Source organism: Acanthochromis polyacanthus, chromosome 1, assembly GCF_021347895.1.
Source record: "Acanthochromis polyacanthus isolate Apoly-LR-REF ecotype Palm Island chromosome 1, KAUST_Apoly_ChrSc, whole genome shotgun sequence".
In the NCBI taxonomy this organism is placed as follows: Eukaryota; Metazoa; Chordata; class Actinopteri; family Pomacentridae; genus Acanthochromis; species Acanthochromis polyacanthus.
Genome location: NC_067113.1, coordinates 52,548,353 through 52,571,699, shown reverse-complemented (window position 1 = coordinate 52,571,699; position 23,347 = coordinate 52,548,353). Strand labels below are relative to the sequence as shown.

General features: G+C 40.7%; 1 protein-coding gene across 3 annotated transcripts in view; it reads right to left on the bottom strand.

Moving 5' to 3' along the window:
- Positions 1–11,570, bottom strand: part of iqsec3a (IQ motif and Sec7 domain ArfGEF 3a) — a 135,991-nt gene extending 124,421 nt beyond the window's left edge. Inside the window, exon 1 of one of the 3 annotated variants that reach the window (XM_051938720.1) lies at positions 10,827–11,570. In XM_051938720.1, coding sequence (XP_051794680.1) covers positions 10,827–11,419 — 593 coding nt within the window. In that variant the 5' untranslated portion in view covers positions 11,420–11,570. The remainder of the gene's footprint in view (positions 1–10,826) is intronic. The other 2 variants (XM_051938743.1, XM_051938770.1) reach the window with 2 other exon arrangements.
- Positions 11,571–23,347: the final 11,777 nt, after the last annotated feature.

The window sequence follows — 23,347 nt, the reverse complement described above, 5'->3', positions numbered from 1 at the left end:
ATAATTTACCTCCAACCACGAAGGAGGCCACTCACTGTGCAGCTAGTGTAACATGACTAACAATAAAAACAATCTCCGCAGAGCCCTACTGTGGCTGTGCAATGTTTAACTGGTAGAAGATGATGTCATGCGAAGCATCTGGACGTGTCAAGGACGAGGATGACTCGTTTGTCTTTCGGTGTGTCGGCATGTTGCCCGCGTGACAGTCGGGAGCCGCGGTTAGAGAAAAATCCTGGTTGGGCCAAACTTTGTCATTTTGATTGATCGGGAACCAGAGAGGGAGAGGACACTGGAAAGAAAGTGTTTGCAGTTTAGCCATGAGGAAAGTAGGACAACATTTGGACTCCTCATCCCTGTGGGGCTTCACATTCTCCAGTAATTTGGCATGTCTGTCATTCTGCTTTTCTATGTGCTGCTCTGATACGCTGTACATTATTGGCCCCTGACAGTAGTTTCAAACGTGCTTCTAACATCTGAAAAATACAGGAAGACAGTCAACAATACTATCAAACAAAACAAGTCTTTGTATATTTACACTGATATTTTTTAAGGGGACACAATTTCTAAGGTTTTAATGAGGATGTACGGTTGGAATTTGCCTAAAAATCTTGAAGGTTGCCAATTTTTGATGTGAAAATGAAAGGTTTTAAGATGAATTTGTGAGCACAATAGATTTGGATTTCAACTGTGGGTTTCCTTTAACTGTGAACACAATTCAATTGAAGAGCAAATAAAACATCACTATAGATGCGAAATGAGATAAATCAGATTATAATTAATTTAGTAGCAGGTTGCTCAAAAACATCCAGCCACTCCACAGCTTTGTTATGACCAAAACTCTACACTCACTGGAGCTAGTCATACAAGACTAGCAACCAAAGTTCTGGGATGCTGCAGTATCATTCCATCTGGTTTCTGATTTAAAGTTGCTTTGTTCATAATCCTAAAAGATTATGAACAAAGCTTCACAATATTGGCTGAACCTGTGTTTCCTCTCATACTCATACTATTATAACAACACATCATCAGTAGGGCAAAACAAAGCTACAGTTTCTAAGGCCAGTCATTGAAGTTGACATGGAAGTGAGAAAAACTGCAGTTCCTCAAATGGCCACTTGAGGCCGGCTCCAAAAGCGAGACTCCCATGTTAAAATGTCCAACTTTAAAGCAAGAATAAACATGTTTACAGCCTGGTACCAAAAAACATTTCTGGCCTGTATTGTTAATTTCCTGTTTCATGATAACTATAAGTGGACTGAATTTAAATACAACACACCCGCTTCAATTGTACCAAGACTCAAAGTTATGCATAATTAAGACTGGGACGGTCTTGAGTAACAGCTCGGTCCCATCACAGGTGGACTATGGCCCTGAGATGTTTGCAAGGCCTACCTCAGGTCCACTCACACTGCACCTCTTTGCAATTTTTTGGATTTTTGGATTAGCTGGGAACTCAGAGGAGTCAACACATAAAACTGCTGCTCAGAAAACCAATGAGTGACATTATGAACACATTTTACATTCCCTGTCAATGGGTGAATGGTTGGTGAACATTTTTTTTTTTCCTTTTGGTGAACATTTGACCTTAGGTGCTCTGCTGTAGGTTCAAGGATGCATTTCCTTTGCACTTGAGGAACTCTAGTTCAAGACAAAATAAGATCTTCGCTGTAAAATGGAATGCAGCAGAATAATTTTGATTATCTTCTTTGATAATAGTTAGAAGCCAAAATCTTCTAATTGAAAATGAAAATAAATCGATTGCCCTCCCCTACAGTGCACCCCTATTCATTTGCATTCCAGACAATATACTTAATACGGTAATGGCTACAACTAAATTGGATCCAACCAAGAACGCTGTGTTCACTGAGTCAAAACCTGAGATAGTGACACAATGGATAACCAGACACACATTAGGGTAAAAGCTCTCCAATTATCCCATATATCTCCCTGCAACAGCGGTTTTTATGTCTTTTTAACACTGCCACACGAAAACAATCACACCCCAAATACATATACACACCTGGACACACACGGTTGGAATACAGACAACCAGGGCTGTCTTTGCTCAACTTGCGCATGAAAGCAGCTAATATTGTACTGGGGAGTCAGGAATCACCCAGCAGCTAAGAGAAATGAAGCAATTTAAAAGCACTACACACCAAATGTGATATTCATGATTTGGTTTCCTGCAGCAGCAGCAGCAGCAGCAGCAGCCATCCTGTCATAACTGAGCAGACGTGATTCCCATTCAGGCTGAGGGAGGAGGAGCAGAATAAAGCACACAGGCCACCTCTCAAATTATGGCAGGAAAGGAAATAGAGAGAGAAAAGGGGGCCTGAGAAAGAGGAATAAAAAGGTGCACTATTCAACTCCTTGAATCCATCATCCACCTCTCTCCAAATTCCTCCCACTCTTGTCTTTATAGAGACAAACATGCAGAGAAACAGTGGGATGACTTTTCTTTCCAGCTCCAGAGACAAGAAATTGTTGTTCTAAAGCCACAAAGCGATGTATATTTTCTCACTTACCACTCAGGACAATGAACTATGCAAATTGTTTCAGTTTGCTGTGCCAATGTTTTAAGACTGAAATCTGTTCCATTATAGCTGCCATGGTGCCAGCGTAAGTGCTGACAAATCCATTTGTACCACTCAAAGTAGAGCAAAAATCACATTCAAAGAAAGTTGTTTTTGAATGAGGAAAGTTCTTAAATGGACTGTTTCTCACATAAAAAGTCACTCTGATCATAATCATACACACAATTTAAGTGGAACCCTCTAAGTGGAAAGCAATCTTACACTCACCAACACTTGGTTCACAGGGGCTGATGAACCAAAACAGAGCAGAAACAGACTGAATATTGGTTTTACTTTCATCAGGTGCACTCAGACATGACTTCAACTGAATGCTAATGTCACTCTGTATCTGCTGGATGTACAAATTACTAGGCTCATCATGCAAAAAATTAGTAAACACTGTTTGCTTTAATCAACTTCTCAATGGAGGACAGGGAATAACTGCTTTCCTGGTTAAAAGAAGAACTTAGTGGTTGAGGTTGGTGAAAGCTTGGCCATGGTTCAAAGAAACCAATACTGACTGTCACGACTAAGATTTGGAAGAATGGTTGGGAAAAAGTCTGACATTTCTTGTCTTATTCAGAGAAGGTTTGCTGCAGTACAATAATGCAATGCTAAGAGCTCACGTAAGCTATCAAGGATATTTCCATTTTACTGTCCATTTGAAGCAAAAGTTTGAAATATTGAAAAAGATTTCTTTAAAAATTTCCATCACCTGCTTTGCAACCAAACTGGCTACTCTAAATTGCCCGTAGGTGTGAATGTGAGTGTGATTGTTTGTCTGTATATGTAGCCCTGCGACAGACTGGCAACCTGTCCAGGGTGTCCCCTGCCTTCGCCCGAGTCAGCTGGGATAGGCTCCAGCACCCCCTGCGACCATAGTGAGGATAAAGCGGTGTATAGAGAATAGATGGATGGATGCTTTGCAACCAATAAACTAGGCTACGGAGTGTCTTCAGTCGGTGGTGGTATAGGCTACATTACACATTAAGATCACGATCCAGAAGCAGAACCAGTTATTTGTGCACTACTCGATAACCTTCAAGACGAACAGAGTCAAACAAAAGCAGTCCCTTTGGTGAATCTACAACAGAAAAATGGATGGAAGTCTTGAGGATCTCTGTTTAATTGAGTAATAATTCTTTCATGTGAGGTGGTATTGGACATGTTTCATGCTGTATAGAGACAGAGACAAAGGAAAAAGGTAAATGTTTGCTAGGTCAGAACCTATTTGGCAAAAGTGCTTCTATGTCTTGTGAAGCCTATTAACTCCTGCAGAAACTCTTGTAAAAAAAAAAAACTCTTGCAAAATCAGGGCTTTGTTTTGAATTTTGCCTATTCAGTCAAACTGTGCTAATATGATACTTTATCCCTGTGTACCACACACTCCACTGGATATTTGAAAGGCAAATTTTCTTTTAAAAGATTGCAAAGTTACACTGTTTAACGCCACAATGTGTAAAAACAGAAAGAACTGTCAAATTTTCAACTTTTTGACAGTCCTTGCACTAATCATCTGTGACGTCCACAGAAAACAAGCCTATGCTTAAAGCTCGTGTCCGGAGTTTCCGTTTGTTTTCAATTTATGTATCATTGTTTAACAAAGCTTAAATGTGTTAGTCTAGTTCGATACTATAATATAATGTTAGTATGACGCGATATGAAAATTTACCAATCCCACGGCTTGTCAGGCCAAGAGACTGCAGGACGTTTTTTGGCTCGGGGTGCTCGCGTCGCTCCCCGACCACGGCCTCCATAGCCCGCCTGACGGCTTCATTTAGATGCCCGACCTCTGGAAGAAGATGTTGGGGCGTCTGAGACATACTCTTCGTCAGAGGAGTCATGCAATTCTGAACTCTAGATAGAAATAAATAAACAATGTAACACATATACACGCGTAAATGCACTAAGTTTGATAAACAACGTCATCGAGAGGGATACACGAGTGTAATCACATATTGAAACTTTACTCGTTCGTCCTAGCAGATTCATGTTATTTTGGTATTAGGACAAGTTAGACTCAATACAGAATTCTAATGTAATTTCTTTATTATTTACTAAATGTACTAAATGTAGAGGAGTGGAAAACAGCAAAACAGGCAAGATGCTGCAGCACTCCGGGCACTCCTCTCATGTACTCCGCGCGTGCACAAATAAAGGGGCGAAATCAGAGTGAGGGAGGGTGGGACCACCAGCGTTTTGGGAGACGCTGCGATTCAAACTCCAGACACGAGCTTTAAAATCATCATATTTTAGCAAAATCCCTTTATTCTGCATGCCATATTTGGAAACATTTGCTAAAAACTAACAGTTTTCACTAACCAAATTCTGTAAAAAAAAAAAAAAAAACATTCTGCAGTTCTCAGCACAGTCTAGAAGCCATTGGTGACTTAAATCAGAATTCCTGGGACTTTTCAGTTGAACTGCAGGCAGTGTTCACACAACAATTGACAGACTATTATGGAAATCAATTAAATTATATTATGAAATATCTATGGTATTTAGAGCCTGAGTTATTTTTTTCAGTGTTGCTATAGACACTTGAAAAATGGTTGCACATGCTGACACCAGGTTTTGCCAATTTTTGCAAAAATTTTTTTTAATAAATTATACTTTTTGGTTCAATTTATCACATTATAACTTTGGTACACTGCACAAAAAGCTTTTTTATTTCGAGTTTGATCAACCTTTAGCCATCATTGTACCGTTTCTATAGAGGTGAAGGACTTTTTATTGCAGTGAAAAATGAGCCCAAACTGAGTAAAAATGTGGCGGGAGCATAGAAAGTACTTATGTTTCAGACAGTTCCTCATGAAAAACACAATTATTCATTTATTAATGTACAAGCAAAAGAGGATGCTTATTGTATTAAAGAGAACAGAAGCACTCCTCATTTTAAACATTTAATCAGATGACTGATATTATCTTACTGCCATAATTCTGCTCAGGACAGTGTGTCCCGGCTCGTAACAGGCTTTTCATAGTGTAATTTTTCAATATCATTCTCAGTGGCTCTAAACTTGCACTTTCTACTGGTCGCACACGGCTGCTATAAAGCCACACTGATGATAGATTTCGATAAAAGCAATAGTGCAGCTTCGGCATAAGGATATAGTGTTTCGAGATCAAAGCTAACGTGGCTCTAAAGGGTTAGCTTAGTCGGTGGAGTCTGTGCTGGCAAAGCTCCAGGCTCATTGATCTGAGAGCATCAGAACAAGGAGACACTGCAGCATCCAGCCGGCACTCAGCAGGGCTACTCTGTAATGTATGCCACAATCTATGTGTGGGCGCATGTGGGTGCGCTGGACTCCCCATCTCCCCATCTCAAAGTGCAATCTGCAAACCCCACTTTATTCCTGCATTAGACGGTCGCAGGCAGGAAATAGCGTATGAATGCATATTAGATGGCGTAGGCCAGTAGGAGGGAAATGAGGGCACAGTGGGCGCGGAGGGAGTCGCAACCAATGTGGAAAAACATGCCGACTGCCAGGTGGCATGTTAGGGTTCATGCGCATTCGCGAGCGTCTTGTGTGTAAGAGCAGAGATTAATATATCTGTGAGAGAGTGTGGGAGGCGGGGAAGCAGCAGAGAATCACCTGGAGCTACACGAGAACCCTGGGATTTCCACCTCAGGCAACGGGATTGCTGCCGATCAGACGCTCGTGCGCCTCAACACTAACACACAAACAGGCAGATTGTCACCCTCCTTCGTGAACACACAGTCCGGCTTTCACGCTCTTTCATTTTAACTCTTGGCAGCCTCGAAGCGCGTTCAGAAAAGCAAAGGACAGCATGGACAGAAGGCTCCAGTCCAGTCAGGAGATGGGTTAAGTGGTAGAGAGCCTGTTGGTTGGAGGATGGGACTGAATACTGATTCAGACTGCAGAGGTGGCTCCTGTAGCATAAGCTGCTGATTACAGGAGAAAAGGGAGGTGGGGATGGGAATGGAGATAGGATGGAGGAGAAGAAATGTGAGATGGTGAGTTTGGATGCATGAAGGAGGACAGTCAAGACAGTCAAGACAGGAGATGGAGTAATGAGGTAGCTGGACAAAGGTAGGCGAAGAACTAGGAGTCAAAGACTGGAAGAAAATGAGAATGGGAGGCTGAGAAAGTAGGAGGCACAGCTGACAGAGAAGGGAGGAAGAAAGAGGCGTCGACAGGATTGCTGAAGGCTTCCTTCAGATCACACAGGCCCCTTAAGAGTCTTCCGCAGACTGAGTAACACAATTGCAACACTTCAGACTCCGTCAGAGAAGTTTTTGAGTTTGTACCAGAAACAACTTTCCAGCCACATTCAGTGTTTGGAGCTGAAGGCGGCCTTGATTTGCATTCTTCAAATTATGCCGCTGACGGAGATGAGGAATGCATGATGGGAGTGAGCGAGCATTTAATTTTTCATTTGGAGCTTCGCAAATGGATTTTCTGCTCCCTTTTAATCAAATAAAAACACATAGTCGAGCTGGGAAAATGGTGGTTAAGCTGGAAATCTCTTTCATCCCAACATTCAGGAATTATTTGTGTACTTCCATGCCTCCTTGTTTCATTACTTAAACACCCACTTCGGTGAAAATTATGTTTTTTACCTCATCCAGGTTTTTTTATGTGCTAAAAGACATGTTGTGATTGAAATCAACAGTCAAAGCCATGGCTAAGTGTTTCCACCTTCAAAGTGCAGCATACCAATGACAGTCTCAAAAACACACTCTTCTTCAAACATGTAAAGCTGTGTTACTCTAATATTACCAATTGCCAGTGTGTAATACAGATTAATTTAGACAGAATTATAGGTGAGCTGGTGTGCTCGTGTTGCAGTGAGTGGGGAAGAGTGAATAGAAAGGGGTGTAAACTTCATAGATCCACACATTTAAAGGAGGCCATGAGGTAGAATTGCATTAACATTAATCTGAAGGAGTGGCTATAACACAAAAAATCCTAAAGGCTTGCGAAAAAATATTATTGACTTAGCTTTCCATAGTGATTTTTGAATGGGAGATTCTAGGGGAGTCAGGGCTTTTTGGAGGGAGCACCTAGTGGCACTCAATGGTATTGCACTTTATGACACTTATGTTTTGATTTCACTTTACAGAGCTTGTTGCTATGTCCATCTTTTTTATACGGGCTATGACTTAGAGGAGAAGATTCTCAAAGTCTGTTCACGAAATACAAATCTACCACCAACAGCTAGCTCGACTTAGCAACAAAGGAAATGTTACCCAAAATGCCAAATTTTAGGTTTCACAGACTTCCTACATGTCATCAGTTTTGCAAAAAAGGTTACTTGTATAGCACTCACTAAGTAACCAGAACAACCACAAGTCAAGGGGTTATGAATACCATGAATAAAGATATATATACAACACACATACACACCCCTTATTAGTAAGTTTGTCCCCGTCATCCTCCCGTTAACGGAGATGTATCTCGTCTCCGGCAGCACTGACAGCACAGCAACGCACCGTCTTGTCTGACCAGAATCAATGCTCTAAGAAGAAATTACAATGCCGCTTCACGTCTTCTGTATTTCATGTATCGTTGCTTTTACATTAGGGATGAGACAGAGTATAGTATGCTGTCTTGAGGTTTTTTGTTTTTTTTTGCTCTTCATCTCTCTGTCTCATTGTTCATCATTCTGCTGCTAAACTGTCGGGGACCATGCTTGGTAAATCACAAATGAATGTACTTATTGAATCCTCCTCTGACATTCATTTTGTGCAGCTCACATCATGGGGGTTTTGTGCGCATTCGTCAATGCAGTCGAAAGCAGCTTTGTGGGTTTTTTTTTCTAGTATCCATGCTAATGTATACTATTCCTGACCTGTACTCTTTAGGAATTATGACTTAATGGCACGATAAATCAATCTGGATTAACAGAAACAATGCAAATGCAGCCGAGTGGAACAGATGGGGCTCAGCACGGTGTGTTGTGATTGTAACTGTGTGTGTATGTGTGTTTCTCTGGCAGAGGCAATTCCTGTGACCTTGATAACGGCAAGCAAAGAACATCCAGCAGCATGGACAGCTCTGAAGCACGTACAGAGCGGAAGTTGTCCTGCTTTATTGTTTTAGCACACTAAACTGATGTGTATTTAATGCGACTTTTCTGACACACAACAAAAATGCTGTGTGTCTGTGCAGAGAGTCATGGAGGGATAGCGAGAGTAGGAGGTCCTGGAGAAAAAAAATCTAATGCAACCACAATCGCTGTGGAAGATTTTTCTACTCAGACAGTAAGAGCTGCACAGAAATGACTTAGAATCCAGATATTAGTCTGATCTCGTGTTTGTGGTTGTACATGTTGGAGTTTTACAATGCAAACAGTAAATTAGTTCATTTAGATCACTCTGCCCTACAGCGAAAAACCCATGTTCAAGCTCATCTACACAAATGCATAACTCATCAGACTCCAATCACTCCAGAAGCTCAAACTTTTAACAAATGCCAAGTAAGCTGCTTAAAGCCAATTACTAAGGAAATTTCTGGAAAAGTAAGCTATATAAGCATATAAAATACGCTATATACATTCTATTTTATAGAATGACACTAAAAAAACAAAAAGCAGTTGACGGTAGATACTGAATTCCTGATATTTGCGAGACAATATGTAGATTTTATTATTTTATCTGCCTGTATCTACCCACTGTTCCTTTAAGGCTGTAACTCAGCAGTATTTATTTAAATGCTTCATTATTTGCTCAGTTAGCCCATTAATTATGTGGTCTATATGTGGTCAGATAATTGGAAAAAAAAGTACTACAAAACCTCAAATCAAATTGAAATCAAGTTTCATTATATAGCATATTTAAAACCAGTCGGAGTTTGCTCAAAGTGCTGCAGATGTGCACGGTCACGTAGTAACAAAATAAGTGCAAAAAGCAGTCAATTTGTAAAAGAGCAAAAACAGGATAGTAAGCTATAAGATTAAGATAAAATAAATAAAAGCTAGCAAAAGAATGCCTCCCTTTTTTGGGTTTTTATGTCTTCATTTGGCTTTTTTTGTCTAATCAACAGTCCTTAACCTCAAATTTAGCATTTCACTATCAAGTAAAGTGTAAGAAAATCTGTGAATTCTTACAACTGATGAGCTGGAACATGTCTTGACTGATTAATCAATTATCAAAATATATACTGATGATTTTTTTTTCATTTAATCCACATATGGATTTGGCAATTTAATCAGTTCCAAACTGAATTTTGAAACCCCAAACTGGGAGTAATCACAGCACACCTACGGAGGAGTTAGATTGAAGGCGAGTCAGTGGCTCTGAGGTGGCTGTAAGGTGATTTAAAAGCAACCTAATGTCTTCCTGTCTCCGCTCTCATCCCTCCCAGACATGTTCCTCCAGTGTAACATCCTTCAGCTTGTGTCTTAATGAGCAATAAGCTGCTGTAGTCTCTTCGCCCGCAAGCCTGTACAAATCAGACTTCCATGTGGGTGTTTCAAACAAAAAGCGCTGACACTCGTCTCAAAGTCAAGCGCTTTGCCTTTAGGAGTTTGCTTGTTTCCAGGCGTGCGTTTATGCTGTCACCACGCTCTCCTGATACCTGTGAAACATGCATTTTAAAGAACGGTCTCTGGAAACACACCGGAAAATCTCTGAAGGAACAAAACCTAGATTTCAGTTTGGAACAAAAAATCACTTTATCTCCAGATTTTAGCCCAACCAGTGCAGAATTAACAAACCACCACTGTTAAAAGTGCCAGCCTAGGGCCTTCAAAAATCAATATCCATTAAGGATTCAACTGATTGAGCGGGGCGAGGGAATATTGTGGAAAATGCAGGAGGAGCTTGAATCACCTGTCAGAAAATTAAGCTTCAGATAGTCAGGGAAAAAAGGGGGGAGGATGTGAAGTTAATTCAAGTCAAATCATGTGCAATCCAGGCTCATAAGGCGTCTGTGGTAAATGTTGAATGTAGTTGCTCAATAATGTTTGTATGGTGCAACATGTTTACCACACTGATAATCAACTGTGACATTACATGTCTCTCCAGGATGCCACATAAATAGTTGCTATATTTAGATGAGAAAGCATGCAATCTGGGTCACTGATTATGATATTAATCCTTGTAGTTATATTTCACGCGACAGGCAGTGGCTACATGGTGGAATAATGTCACTTGGCTGGCAAATTCAGCCTTGCATCAGACTGCTGATTTGCATTAAGCATCTATTATTGCAACTATTGTGGAGATCTCCTGATGATTTCTGGCTGTATTTCTGCAGTGCACACGGCATGGAAGCTACTTACTCCGCTTTCCTGGCCAGTCCAACTGAGCGGCAGAGCGTGGTGGGAGTCTGCGGAACCAGGGACTTGCAGCAGGGGCTCCTCTTGTCCTCCTCGGCGGAGTCGGGGCTGGCTTTGCTCGCTTTGGGCGACTGCGGCGAGGTGGGGACGAGCTGCAGCTGCTGGGGGTGGTGGGAAGACGGCACAGGAGGAGCGTGGTGCTGCTGAGGCTGGGCCGACAGACCGGTGACCTGCTGCTGCTGCTGCGGCGGCGGAGGCTGCTGCTGCTGCTGCTGCGCCTGCTGGCCGAGGTGAGCCGCAGCTTTGTTGCTCCCCGGGTGCGGATGGAGGTGGGCCGGCGCCTGGGGACTGGCGCTGCGGTGAGTCGGGGGGTGGTGGTGGTGGTGATGGTGGTGCTGAGGCTGGGGGGGCTGCTGGACGTAGTGGTGGGGGTCCCGCAACTGTCGGTTCTCTCCGATCAGGTCCTCCACCTTCCGCTCGAGTTCGTCGATGCGTTGGCGCTGCGTCTGGATCAGGCTCTGCTGGTTCTGCACGATGGTGGTGAGCTCCTTCAGGTAGAGAACGGCTTTCATTGGATTATCCAGCAGGCTCTCCATCACTGACTGCAGCTGTGGCCGTGTGCGCGGCGATGTTCACTTCCTTCTTCAGCTGTTTCTGGCGCTGCGATCCGACGACGGGGCCTCTGAGCGGTGCGTAACCGGGATGCTGTGGCGGCGGTCTGACGCCTCTACGCTCTGGTGAGGGTGGGTAGTCTCTCTCTCTCTCTCTCTCTCTCTCTCTCTCTCTCTCTCTCTCTCTCTCTCTCTCTCTCTCTCTCTCTCTCTCTCTCTCTCTCTCTCTCTCTCTCTCTCTCTCTCTCTCTCTCTCTCTCTCTCTCTCTCTCTCTCTCTCTCTCTCTCTCTCTCTCTCTCTCTCTCTCTCTCTCTCTCTCTGGTGCTGATGCAAGGAGGGTGTCAGCATCAGCGGAGAGAAGAGGAGGAGCAGTAGTGGACCAGTGATGTCAACACGCACAGCAAATCAAGCAGTTTTCCACGTTCATTTTTTTTTTTTTTTTTGCCAGTGTGAAAAAGAGACACCTCTTTAGATTTTTACTTGCTTCTGAAAGCGTTTTAATGGAGCAGAACTCGTCAGCCTGCAGTGGCATTCCACAGTAAATAAACATCCACATCATTAAATCTCCTTGCTATTGATCGAATGTAAATGTATGAATTTGGCTAATGTCAGATTTTATAAACATGACCTCATCAGAGTGGCTCACATTGAATTTATTGCTAAAAATTAACCTAATCCCATCTCAAAACCTGTTCAAACAAGCATACTCACTTTGACGTCCATTCCTCTTTTTTCTTTAGTTTTTTAATTGCTAAATGTCCTTCTTTTAAACTTTTTAGGCTACATCTTGAAGTTTGATATTGTTGGTGTGCATGTGTTTTAACTTTGTTTACTTTGCATGGTGTCCTTGGGTGTTTTGAAAGGCATCTATATATAAATGATATGATCACTATTAAAGAGCTGGAAAATTCCAAACCTTTATTCATTTACCTTAATGTCTATCTTTTGTTTGAATGAAGTCATGTCCCCAGAAAATGTCTTTCAGTTTACAATTGCAACAGTTTTCAATACTGATGATTCATTTCACCATGACAGCAACTAATGGTTGCTGAGCAGCTGCTGTCCACGCCCCCTTCAGGAAGAAGACTCTCTCTGCCTCTGTAGTTGGCATTAAGGGGTAAACTAGTTTGCCATATAGCGGCTGATAAAGACATGAATGTGTGTGACACTAGCACATTGTGTCTCGTCTAATTTTGCATCTTTTTTTTCCCTCAAAATATCCCCAAATTCCCAGCACAGTACTTATTTTTTTAACTGTACAAATTTTCCATATGATTCTAAAAGCACCAGCTTGAAATTAGCTCTGAAGTGGCTGCTGGTAACATATATTCCTAATGGGGTACATTTCAGGCACTATTTCATACTTATTCCATTATCTGACAACAGCAACTGAAAATGGGAACAACTTTATTGGGAAGTCGACTGTTTTAAAATATATGAGCACAGGGCGCAGGAATGACGCAAACAGATGTAAACATAGTCTGAAACTGAAAGGTAACATGGGGCATGGAAACAGAGTAGCCCACTCAGTTCTTTTTATTGGTTTCAAAATGGTCTTAAAGTTCCTACCATCTCCGAATGTTTCTCAGATTGGAAGTTTCCACAGAACCCTTACTTGTGGGCATATGATCACAGCTAATGGTCATGTTAGCCACATTAGGTAACACGAATGACTTTCCTATTGCTGTGGGGACATTGCCAACAAAAGGAAAATGAACTGACTGGATCTGCAGTACCTCAGATGCTGGGATTACATGAAGACTCTTGTGTTCACTCTTATGGGAAACAGCAGAACATTGGGTGAGTTTTGCTTGTAGCTAAGACCTCATGGAGTTAGCAGAGGTAGCCCAAAAACCCAAATAGGAGGAGAAGAAAATATTCCCGAAAAAAATATTGATGGACTGTGATTCAGCTGCTCATTCTGAATGGATCAACTGGAAACATCGGGGAGTGAGGAGGCAGATTTACACGAAGTATTAGCAAGATGACTGTTTGTTCATTAACCAATATATTTAGCAGCTCAGTAAAATTTCTACTGGCTTGTAAAGCAGAAGTAAACATCTTCATATCTTAACAGCTTTTACTTTACATTACTGCTGTCAGTATAGAAGGAACAGGTGAGCTGTTGGAACAGAGCGAACAAGCAAGCGTTAGTTCCAACATTTTCTACGCCCAAACGATAGTAGTGAGCCATTTTATTTTATATTGTTAAAAGATAGTAAATACACAAAGACCACAGTTGAAAGGGAATAGGATGAGATAAAAACATTTACTTTCATTACTGATGTTGTCCAGTTTTAATGAAGTTCAGGCTTTCACCGTTTCTTATTTTATTCAAAGGTGAGGTGTTTATTGTGTGTGTCAAAAAAAGGAATCGTCTAAAACCAGAAACTGTTGAAAACCTGTTACTTCTGAATAAAATTAATAAAATCCCCCCTTTCCTGTACATCATTGTCTAAGTTACACAAGCATGTTCAGTACAATCTTCCTAGTTCCACAAACACTTTCACTGTCCTCCGCCTGCATAAGGCCATGCCATTTTCCTAAGGTGACAGAAAGACATTATTACACAACCTGCTACATTATATGATACTACCATTTTGGGGAAAATTTACACACACAGAATACATGAAAATATATTTTATTATACACATATGTGATCATTTATCTATAAAAATGATTTGATCATACATTTTTTTTGTTTTTCATAGTTATTCCCAACAGCTATAAAGAACTAGACAAACCCTCGGTAGAGGGCAGAACCACGCCCTCTACTGGCGAAAACACTGTTCTCCCTATACAAATGATGCAATATGTATCAATTTTGATCATCGTACGTATCTCTCTTCCTACTTGATCTGCTGATCTGTAACTCCACAACCTAGCAGGGGACCTTAGACCGATCTTCAGTGCCAAGTTTGATTATCCTGACTTCAGCACTTGCAGAGATATCGGAACGGACATAGCCACATACATACATACTTACCCAGCCAGCCAGATACCGCACCAAATGCAGTAACCCCGCTGACGTTCATCAGGCATGGTTAACAATGATTCAATGCATCAGGCATTGGTTCAGATACAGCTGCCTGTGATTATACACTTGACCAGTAGGTGGTTTTGTGTGCTCATGAAGCTTCAAGAAATGAACCCTTTCTCAAACCAATTGGCTCAAATGGTTCAATGCCTCATGAGGCTTCATCTCACCATCACTACCCAAAATGTTTGCTGCATGAGCTCCAACAAAACCTGTCCAGGTAGAAGGCCACTTTGACAAACAGGAAGTGGAAGATTCCAAGCAGATTTATAGAAGGGGGAACCAGACTGTGTGGCCGAGTATAGAGGGGTGTTTTGTGGGTTTTTAAGGCTGATGATTATTAGTGAGACATTTGGAGGAGATATTCATTTGCAGTAAATGAAAGTATTTAAAATCTTGGAGTCAAACTTAGAAGGACACAAACTCGAACAGAAAACTTTGTTGATACGTTTTTGTTTTGTTTACAGATGTTAAGTTAAAGGAGTTTTATTCGTGACGTATAACCAATCAAATCACTCCAGAAGACAGAGCGACCACAGGTAGATAAAGGTTCAGAGACAAAGTAGCGCCATTTTTAAATGTATTTATTACCATAAATGAGTAAAAAATAAAATACTGATAGTCAATAAATCAGTCAGCCAACAATTACCATCATTCTACAATGTATGTCTCTTTCCTTTGACCTGTTATTTGTACACTATACGATGTATATGATTGCGTTTTTTCATACCAAAGGCTATACTATGAAGTTTTCTAGAGACATACTATGCTACTCTGTTTGTTCTGGCCCTGAGTCGCTCACAACCAAATGAGGTTTTCCTTCTGTTGGCTTCACTCAGAAGATCCTCACAGTGAACATGAGACACCAGAGATGAAGACAGACGTCACAGCATCAGCATCAACAGCAGAGGCTCATTTTAAAGTATCCCTGGAAATATTTCATGTGTCAGATTTATTTTCCAAGCACTGACAGACAGAAAGGCCTGCAGTCAGTTTAGCTTTAGGGGAGAGGATTGTATTATCCAGCTTATCTGCGGTGCAATTTAAATATAATAAGTGTAGCGTTCATCATTACTTTGGACACATTCTGGGAGGTTATTTTTCCAATCTACACAGCAGGAATAAGTACTACAACATGTTAATCAGTCACTAACAATGTTAACCACCAGAGAGTAGATTAACTGTTTTCTCCAGTTTAACTTCACTCAGCAGATATTCAGGACTACTGACAACACATAATCTTAACTTTACTGTTTTAAACACATTTAGGTTTTCTAAATCTTACATTAATGTGAACCAACATCTCCAGTGACAGTTTTATTAACTAAATGCACCACATTACACAAACACAACACACTTCAGCTGTTACATGAAACACAACACAAATATCGTTAGCTTAATGCTATGTTAGCTTTAATCAGGCTACGACTGAGCAGCTAGCTCGGTTAGCATCGCTAACATTAAACTGACATTTACTGGGTGCTAACTTTCTTCTCTGGTCAATACACACAGAAATAAACTCCACCAACATCTGGAGTGCACGGCACACATTATATCTGCCAGTACAGTTGCATATGAAGTGCATTAAAAGCGGCACCGATACGAAAATAAACACTTACCAAACAATCAGAGTCCTTTCAGTGTCTGTGGTGTATTATATTAAACAGCAATACTTATTGACTGTGACCACTAGGCGGTGCTGCAGTGATGCATGCTGTAGAGTGCCTGTATATCAGAGTGGCGACATGACGGGTCCAAAAAATTTTGGTCACATGATCTATGGGCGCCATTTTGTTTCCAATTCATGAACGCCGGGTTTTCCTGTTAATGTTGTTTACACCGCAGAGAGTAATTCTAGATCCTTTTTCGCTTCCTAAATACCTGAAAAATGACGGGCTGTTGTGAATTGGGTGCACAAATCGATCGGAGAAGGGATTCCACATGTTTAGATTTCCCAGTAATAGTGAAAGAAGGAAACTGTGGGAAAATAAAGTCTGGAGAGTGGGATGGAAACCGACTTCATCATTGTTTTTGTGCCAGGTTAGTCCCATGTATGTACTTTCATGTTATGATGTATGGGTGAATGACAGATAGAAAAGTTTGATGTGATTTTAGGCAGTTGTGGTTATTTTCACTTTGACCATTTTCATGCATGATGATGCATGGAGATGCCGCTGAAGTTTAATGGGTTACCCCGTTAAACTTCAGCGGCCCGTATGTGCAAACGTATTTTGCTAAATTTACCGAAGCTGCAAACTCGATGATAGAAACATTATGCACCCGTGGAAAGCTTAGATTCTCATGAATCCGCCGGTATAAACCACTTTCAGATGCGATTACCACAGCGGGTAATATAAACACATTTGTCCAACAACAGCAAATAACGTAAACAGCACAACTCACCTTTGAATGCTCAAAACTAGTCACAGATGAAAATATTCCACTAAAAACGGCCATAATCCAACCTTGGACATTCAGACAAAACAAGCCAGTAAAATATTTTGTCCAAAACATGTCTTGAAATCAGTAAGCAATCCACAAATAGCTAGTTTTCGTGAATGTGCACCTCGCGCTGTGCGTCCCATATTGAGTGAATGGAAACAAAATGACGTCAAATCCCCAGTTGTCGCCAGTCTGATATACAGGCACTCTCATATGCTGTTGTTGTATAAATGAGCTGTTATCCAGTAAAACAACCACCGGACCCAAGATGCCTCGTCTCAGCCTCTTATTACTTAGCAAAGGACCCACTCTTACACAGTGCTTGGTTTGGTGTAAACCCTAAAGCTACAACAGTGTCTGCTGGTAGGATCAGCCAAAGTCCGAAAACTGGTTAAAACAAGCCAACAGGCAGAAAAAACTGTTTGTGGAAGAGGTTCTGCTGCTCCACTGACAAATAAACCAACAGTTATTATATCAGAATTAATCCAAACAAGGAGAGCAGAGTCTCGGCTGCCTACTGTATACAGTCTATGCCTCCTCCATAGGACCTGCCAATTATTCCAGACCGGACTGTCAACAAAATAACCACGCCTCCTGGCTTCGTAAAATTTTAACGCTCGATAAAAAATTCAATATTGAGTTATTTTAAGATCGGCCACCTGATCTCTCATTTTGACGATGAAAACTAATGAAAAAATTATATAGTCTATGCACCATACTCTGTTTGGCTCCACTGATGACCACTTCCGGTCTCAGAAAATGAAAAAACGGACCTTTTTTCGTTTCTGTCTCTTACTGATTTTTTTTCTTGTTATTGTAAATATAAAATGAAAATCAAAGCGTTTTTTAAAATTTCATTAACAAGTTATGTTATACTGTGTAAAACAAACTTGCAGACAACAGTTAATTTTTCTTCATTCATGAGAATTAGATCTGTGAAAACTAATTTGCTTGATATTTGATATTGCAAAAAAGGACATTGTTATGTTGTAAAGAACAGTGCTGAAGATTAGCCCTTTAACTGATTTTCTCATATTTGTGAAATTTAAGTTGTGATGGAACTGTTTCCTTGCAGAGGAAAAAGAGATGATAGTGTTATTAGAAAGTGCAACACCTTTAATTTAATTTTTTAATTTTTTTAATTTAATATTTTTATTTCTTTTTTTATTTCATTTTTAAGGTTTGGATATCCTTGAACACTCATTTGAACAGAATATAGATTCTGATATTGTTGTAAAGAATAATGTTGGAGATGTGCACTCATGTTGGAATAAATCCTCATTGTGAAGCAACTCTTACTTTCACTGAATTGGAAATATTTTAGAAAAACACTGAATTTCAAGACAAGGCTATTATGACATGATTTTAATAGTAATAGGTCGTGGGCCGGTCTGAGGCATGAAAAAGCCTCATGAAAAGGCTGAAAATGAGTCCCACTCCGGCCCTGGTCTTCATCCTTTGTATCCCTCATGCATGTTAAGAAACTCCAGTATGATTTTTATCACAGTCAAAGCAGAGAGATGTACTCTCTTTTTGACTGCAGCATGTGAATTAGATGAGCTAAAGCTCAGAAAGTCCCTGCTCTCCGTGGGTATGTGTGATGCGATTAGTATCGCTCGTGGTGATCTTTTTGTCTCACAGCAGTCTTTGTGTGTTAGGTGGTGGCTCGTTTTTTGGGTGGTATGTTCCCCTGCAGGGCTGGAAAATAATAGCATGGTGGAGAATGTAATAGCTCCCTTCAATTTCTCTTCACTTAGCAGCACAGTATGAAAATGATTTGAAGAAATATGAATGAGAGACTGGGAGGTTTCTATGCAAACAAATCATTAAGTTTGGAGGGAAAATACTATACTCTCCTCCTGCTGCGTGGAGATAGCAGCATGACTTTTCTTGCAAATTGAATCTGGCAGGGAGGGTGCTGTTCAGTTTGTTCCTTGGATTCTTTGACTTTACCAAAAGGGAAATAAAAACAAGTCAACCAGACAGTTGGTGTGCAGGAGAGAAAAGAAGGGAAATGGGTTTTAGACTTGCAGAGTTGATCCCTGCTGATATACACTAAAGTGATACTTCGCTGAGGGAGCACTCAGCTGTTATTCAGTTGTTGCACTGAAGATGTGCAACTAAACAATGGTTTTATATGTAATAGGCCTGATAAATTGGGTTTTTGTTCCACAAAGCTGCCAGAATCTGAATTGATACTAATGATATGCTCTGATTATTACTATTTTTATGAGATCACAAAAAGTCGAAATATATATAGCTATTTTTTATCTCTTGATCAAAGTTTCATTAACTTTTCTTAAAACGGGTCGGAGGAAATATAAATATCATATGACCTTGAGGCAGTGAAATATTAGGCCCAGAGCAGTGAGCCAGTGGGGGAGCAGCCAGGTCCCTCCTTCCATATGGCTGCTTTACAAGCTGCATGAAGTGAAAAATGGTTCGCGTGCCCCACCAGCGACACATGGCTGGATGGAGCCAAAAATGAGTTTTGTGGCGGGATTGTAAAAGTGGAAATGGTGCCAGCAGTGACTTTGGTCGGGGGGGCAGACATTTGCCAGGTCCGGCTTCACTTATTAGGGACTGTCTGCTGGGAGAGGTGCCCACCTTTAACCCCAATTATCTTCCAGCCGAGTCTGAGGCTTTGAAGGGCTGCACATCCTTGATCTGAAACGACGTGGATGGTGCAGAAAGTGTGATGAGAATAATCAAGCTCCAGCACACCTGTCGATGAAGAAAAAACAGACAAACCCAAGTCTTATCTTTGGATTTTATCACATTAAAAACCTGTGCCGCCTTAGAGAGGGCACTGATATTGAAATTCCAATTTTGAAATTCTTCTTTTCTGAAAGAGAAAAGTTTAAAAGTTAGCTTGCAGTGGTAGAGTTTTGCCCCCTCTTCGGATCCTCCTCCAGAACTTCTGATTTCAAAGCTGTGTTATATCAATATAGGCTTACTCCCCAGAGTGCTGTTGTATTGCGGGTTTGTTGCTAAGTTGAAAGTAGACCAGCTGTATTCTCTCTCATTATTCAGTGGCATTTGATGCAGAGCCTTACAGACAAAGACTGAGTGCACTGTTGTGAACCCAAAGCAAGACTCAGAGAAAAAGAAAGCTGTCTGTCGCACAAAAAAATGAAATAAAAAAATGTGTGGAACAAACAAGGCATCCTGTCTGTTTTTGAGTAGCCATGACACTCAGCACCTACACACATATTTGAAAAGTTTCCCTTTGAAGCGATGTCTTTTTATTCTCATCACTACAGCACTTAAAATGATTTCTCACTTTGTTTCAATCTTCAGACTCCGCAATAAAAAAGATAGCGGCTCTGTTCTACAGCTCTTTTTGGGGCAGCGTTTCTCATTAATGCTGATAAATGGCTTGTTGCATGCCCTCGACTTGAGTCAGAATATGAGACACTTTCTGCCATAAGATGACTCATTGGTTATGGCTGTTACGTGTCATCGTTGTGACTTCAGTGTTTCTGACAAAAAAAGAGACAGAAAATCACATTAAAGCAGGAATGACTGGTCCAGAAGAATCTCTCACTGCCTCCTTATGCTCGTAAATGACACTGAAAACGCAATTTCACACAGTAAATACCTGATAAAGAGGAGAAAGTTCCATCCTGATGGAGTGCGGAGAAGAATTAAACATTTTTTCCGAGGACTTTAGAGCATTAATGACATTAAGCGGTGCGATAAGAGCAAACGGCACGATAAAGCAATTAGCGTCAGGTAGAGATTAATTACTTGCAATGACACACTTCATTAGCGACACTTCGCTGTGGAGCCAGTTGAGATGAGCAAGTCAGCAAGTCATTGACACCATGAGCATCTGGTATGAACAGCACTCTGAATGATTTAGGCAAGTGGCAACAATTATTGTTTAGTGTTCACACAGCATGGAAACATCTCAATTCAACATCTGAAAGGTGTTTTGATTCCTGCTTGAATATTAACACAGGAAAAACTTTGATTTTAAAGGTAATCTATAATATAAACCAAGGCTAGAGTCTGCAGTCAGGTAACCTGCTGTGAAGCTGCAATTGGGCACAACAGTGTTTCAACACAAATGTTTTGCAAGTATAATGTTTAGCATGTACACAATCTTGGGTTGCAGTTGAATTGTCAGGCAAATTAGGCCCTATGACCTCAGTGGAAGGAAAGACATGGGGAGGAATTCAAAAGGACTTGTTGGACTTGTTGATGTGGGTCTGTAGTGTAGTGGTGTGTCGCTTTAAAAGAACTGTGCGACCACATTGTTGAATTTCCTTTTACAGAGGATGTAATATCTTATGCTGAATAAGATAAAAAAAGAACACACTATAGCACCTTCCCATAGTATTTAGAGAATACAACTAGTTTCACTGGTGCCACTTCAAGACTTCCGGATCAATTGATTCGGTTAGAAACCTTCCTAAGCAAAAACTAAAATTCAATTGCAACCGCAGTTTGCCATGTTAGTGTCCCTCCTTGCTAATTAGGCTTAAACATAAAGTACAACTGAAACTGATGGAATTTGTAATTCATTTGGTACATATTTGATGATACCCTGAAGTAGTGAACAATGAAAAGTTTGACATAGCCTGACTTTCTTAGCGTTAACTGGTTTAACAAAACCTAAAAGTCCAATTACAGATAATGGGTATTGCAACTGTGGTTATCAACTTTCTTCCATATGTACTACAATGAAAGGGGGCATCTGATGCATCATTTGTCTCTTTCTGCACAAATTTAACCAATGGTTTGAATTTTTTAGTATGTTGTAGTATCTGGTACACAAATATGACAAAAACATCATAGGTTAGTATGTCGTCCAACAAATTGGAGCAAGGTGTCGAGATAGCTCAACTGCACCACCACCCGTCCACCCGCTCTCTCTCTCTCTCTCTGCCCGTTCTAACTCCATCTGGTGAATTTCGGCTTCAGTATATTTGGGTTCATAAAGATATCCCCTTGGCTGAATGCTGAAGTCAATATATTCATCGTCGCTGTCGTAGTGAGACATGTTGTTGTTAACTTTACGAGCAGTAAACAAAGTGAAATCTGCGCGGCTGCCAGCTGGAGGCAGCGCGGAGTGATATGAAGGGAGAGAAAATAGTGCCAACCGTTTACGAGGTCTGACTTTTTCGTGGACTACGGTTTTGTAATGAAAATGTATTACTCTTTCGAACACATATTGGTTTGAGATGAAAACGCTTTATTTTCGTGACCCCAGCAAACTTGCCGGACTACCTTCATCTGGACCAAAACCGGACAGGATCTCTGCTCACTGGACGCTGTGGGCAGTAAGTCTGAGTGAATGAACAACACTACTGACGGGGATGCCATACAGATTCATGTCAAAAATCCCGAACTATCCCTTTAAGAAGGTGATTTGTAAACAGAACTGTGTCAGAGACGCAGGTTTGATTCCAGCTCATGATCCTTTACTGCATGGGTTTCCTGTTTTCCTCACTAACCTTGGCGGAGGTCTGCACTCTGAGTGCTTTTCTAGTTTCTAATGTGAAAGCTGCACATTAGAGTTCAGAAGCTTCTGTAGAGATTCAGGTGAAATCATGTTATTGATTGAGTATTCTTTGTGATAAATACAAATAGACTAATAAAATGTCTAGTTTGTATTGCAATAGCTTCAGCGTCAGCACTGTAAAACAGACTTGGCTGCAAATCGAGACCAAACATAAAAACATATTTCTGCACATTTCTGTAATAGTTTTATTGTCATATGTAAAGAAAACCAGAAGGTTACACTGTACAATGAAATTCTTACGTTGCTGCTCTTCCATAACCAATAAAGTTCGCCTGTTTTAGCATAGCATTGTTCGGTGGGATTATTTAGCTCAACAGGTTTGCAGATATAACACATTCCCTCAGCTCAGAATCTGTATCAGTCATAGAGAATATCATCAGAGATCTGGTGAAAGTATGGTACTTCTTACAGCCGATTTCAATCCCAAAGTAATACATAACTTCCTCAAACAAGTTAGCTATATAGAATTGGTTACCATGGTGATCTAGCAGGTTAATAGAGAGCCACCTTTGTGACATTGATGAGACTCAACACACTTCACTTACTCATTAATTTCATTTCCCAGTACAGTCCTCTGGTTATGGTGCCAGAAAAGCAAGGAGATCATGAAAGGAATTTCAGTTCACCCTGAAGGGAAAATTCATTTTTGTACCCAATTTCATGGTTATCTGTTTAATATCAGAGACAGTTTAGTCAAATATATCAGTGCTGCTTGTACTAAATGTAAAGTCTGGATCCTCAAGTTACTGAGATATAACTTCTGTACCAAACGTTTGAGGTGTAAATGTAGAGTGTAGATGAAAACTAAAGGAAAGTTAGTACAATTCATCCAGAGGCCCTAAATATTCTGAAATCTCAGCCTCATCAAGAGTCAGGTATAGTATTTGGAGAGTGTTATCATCA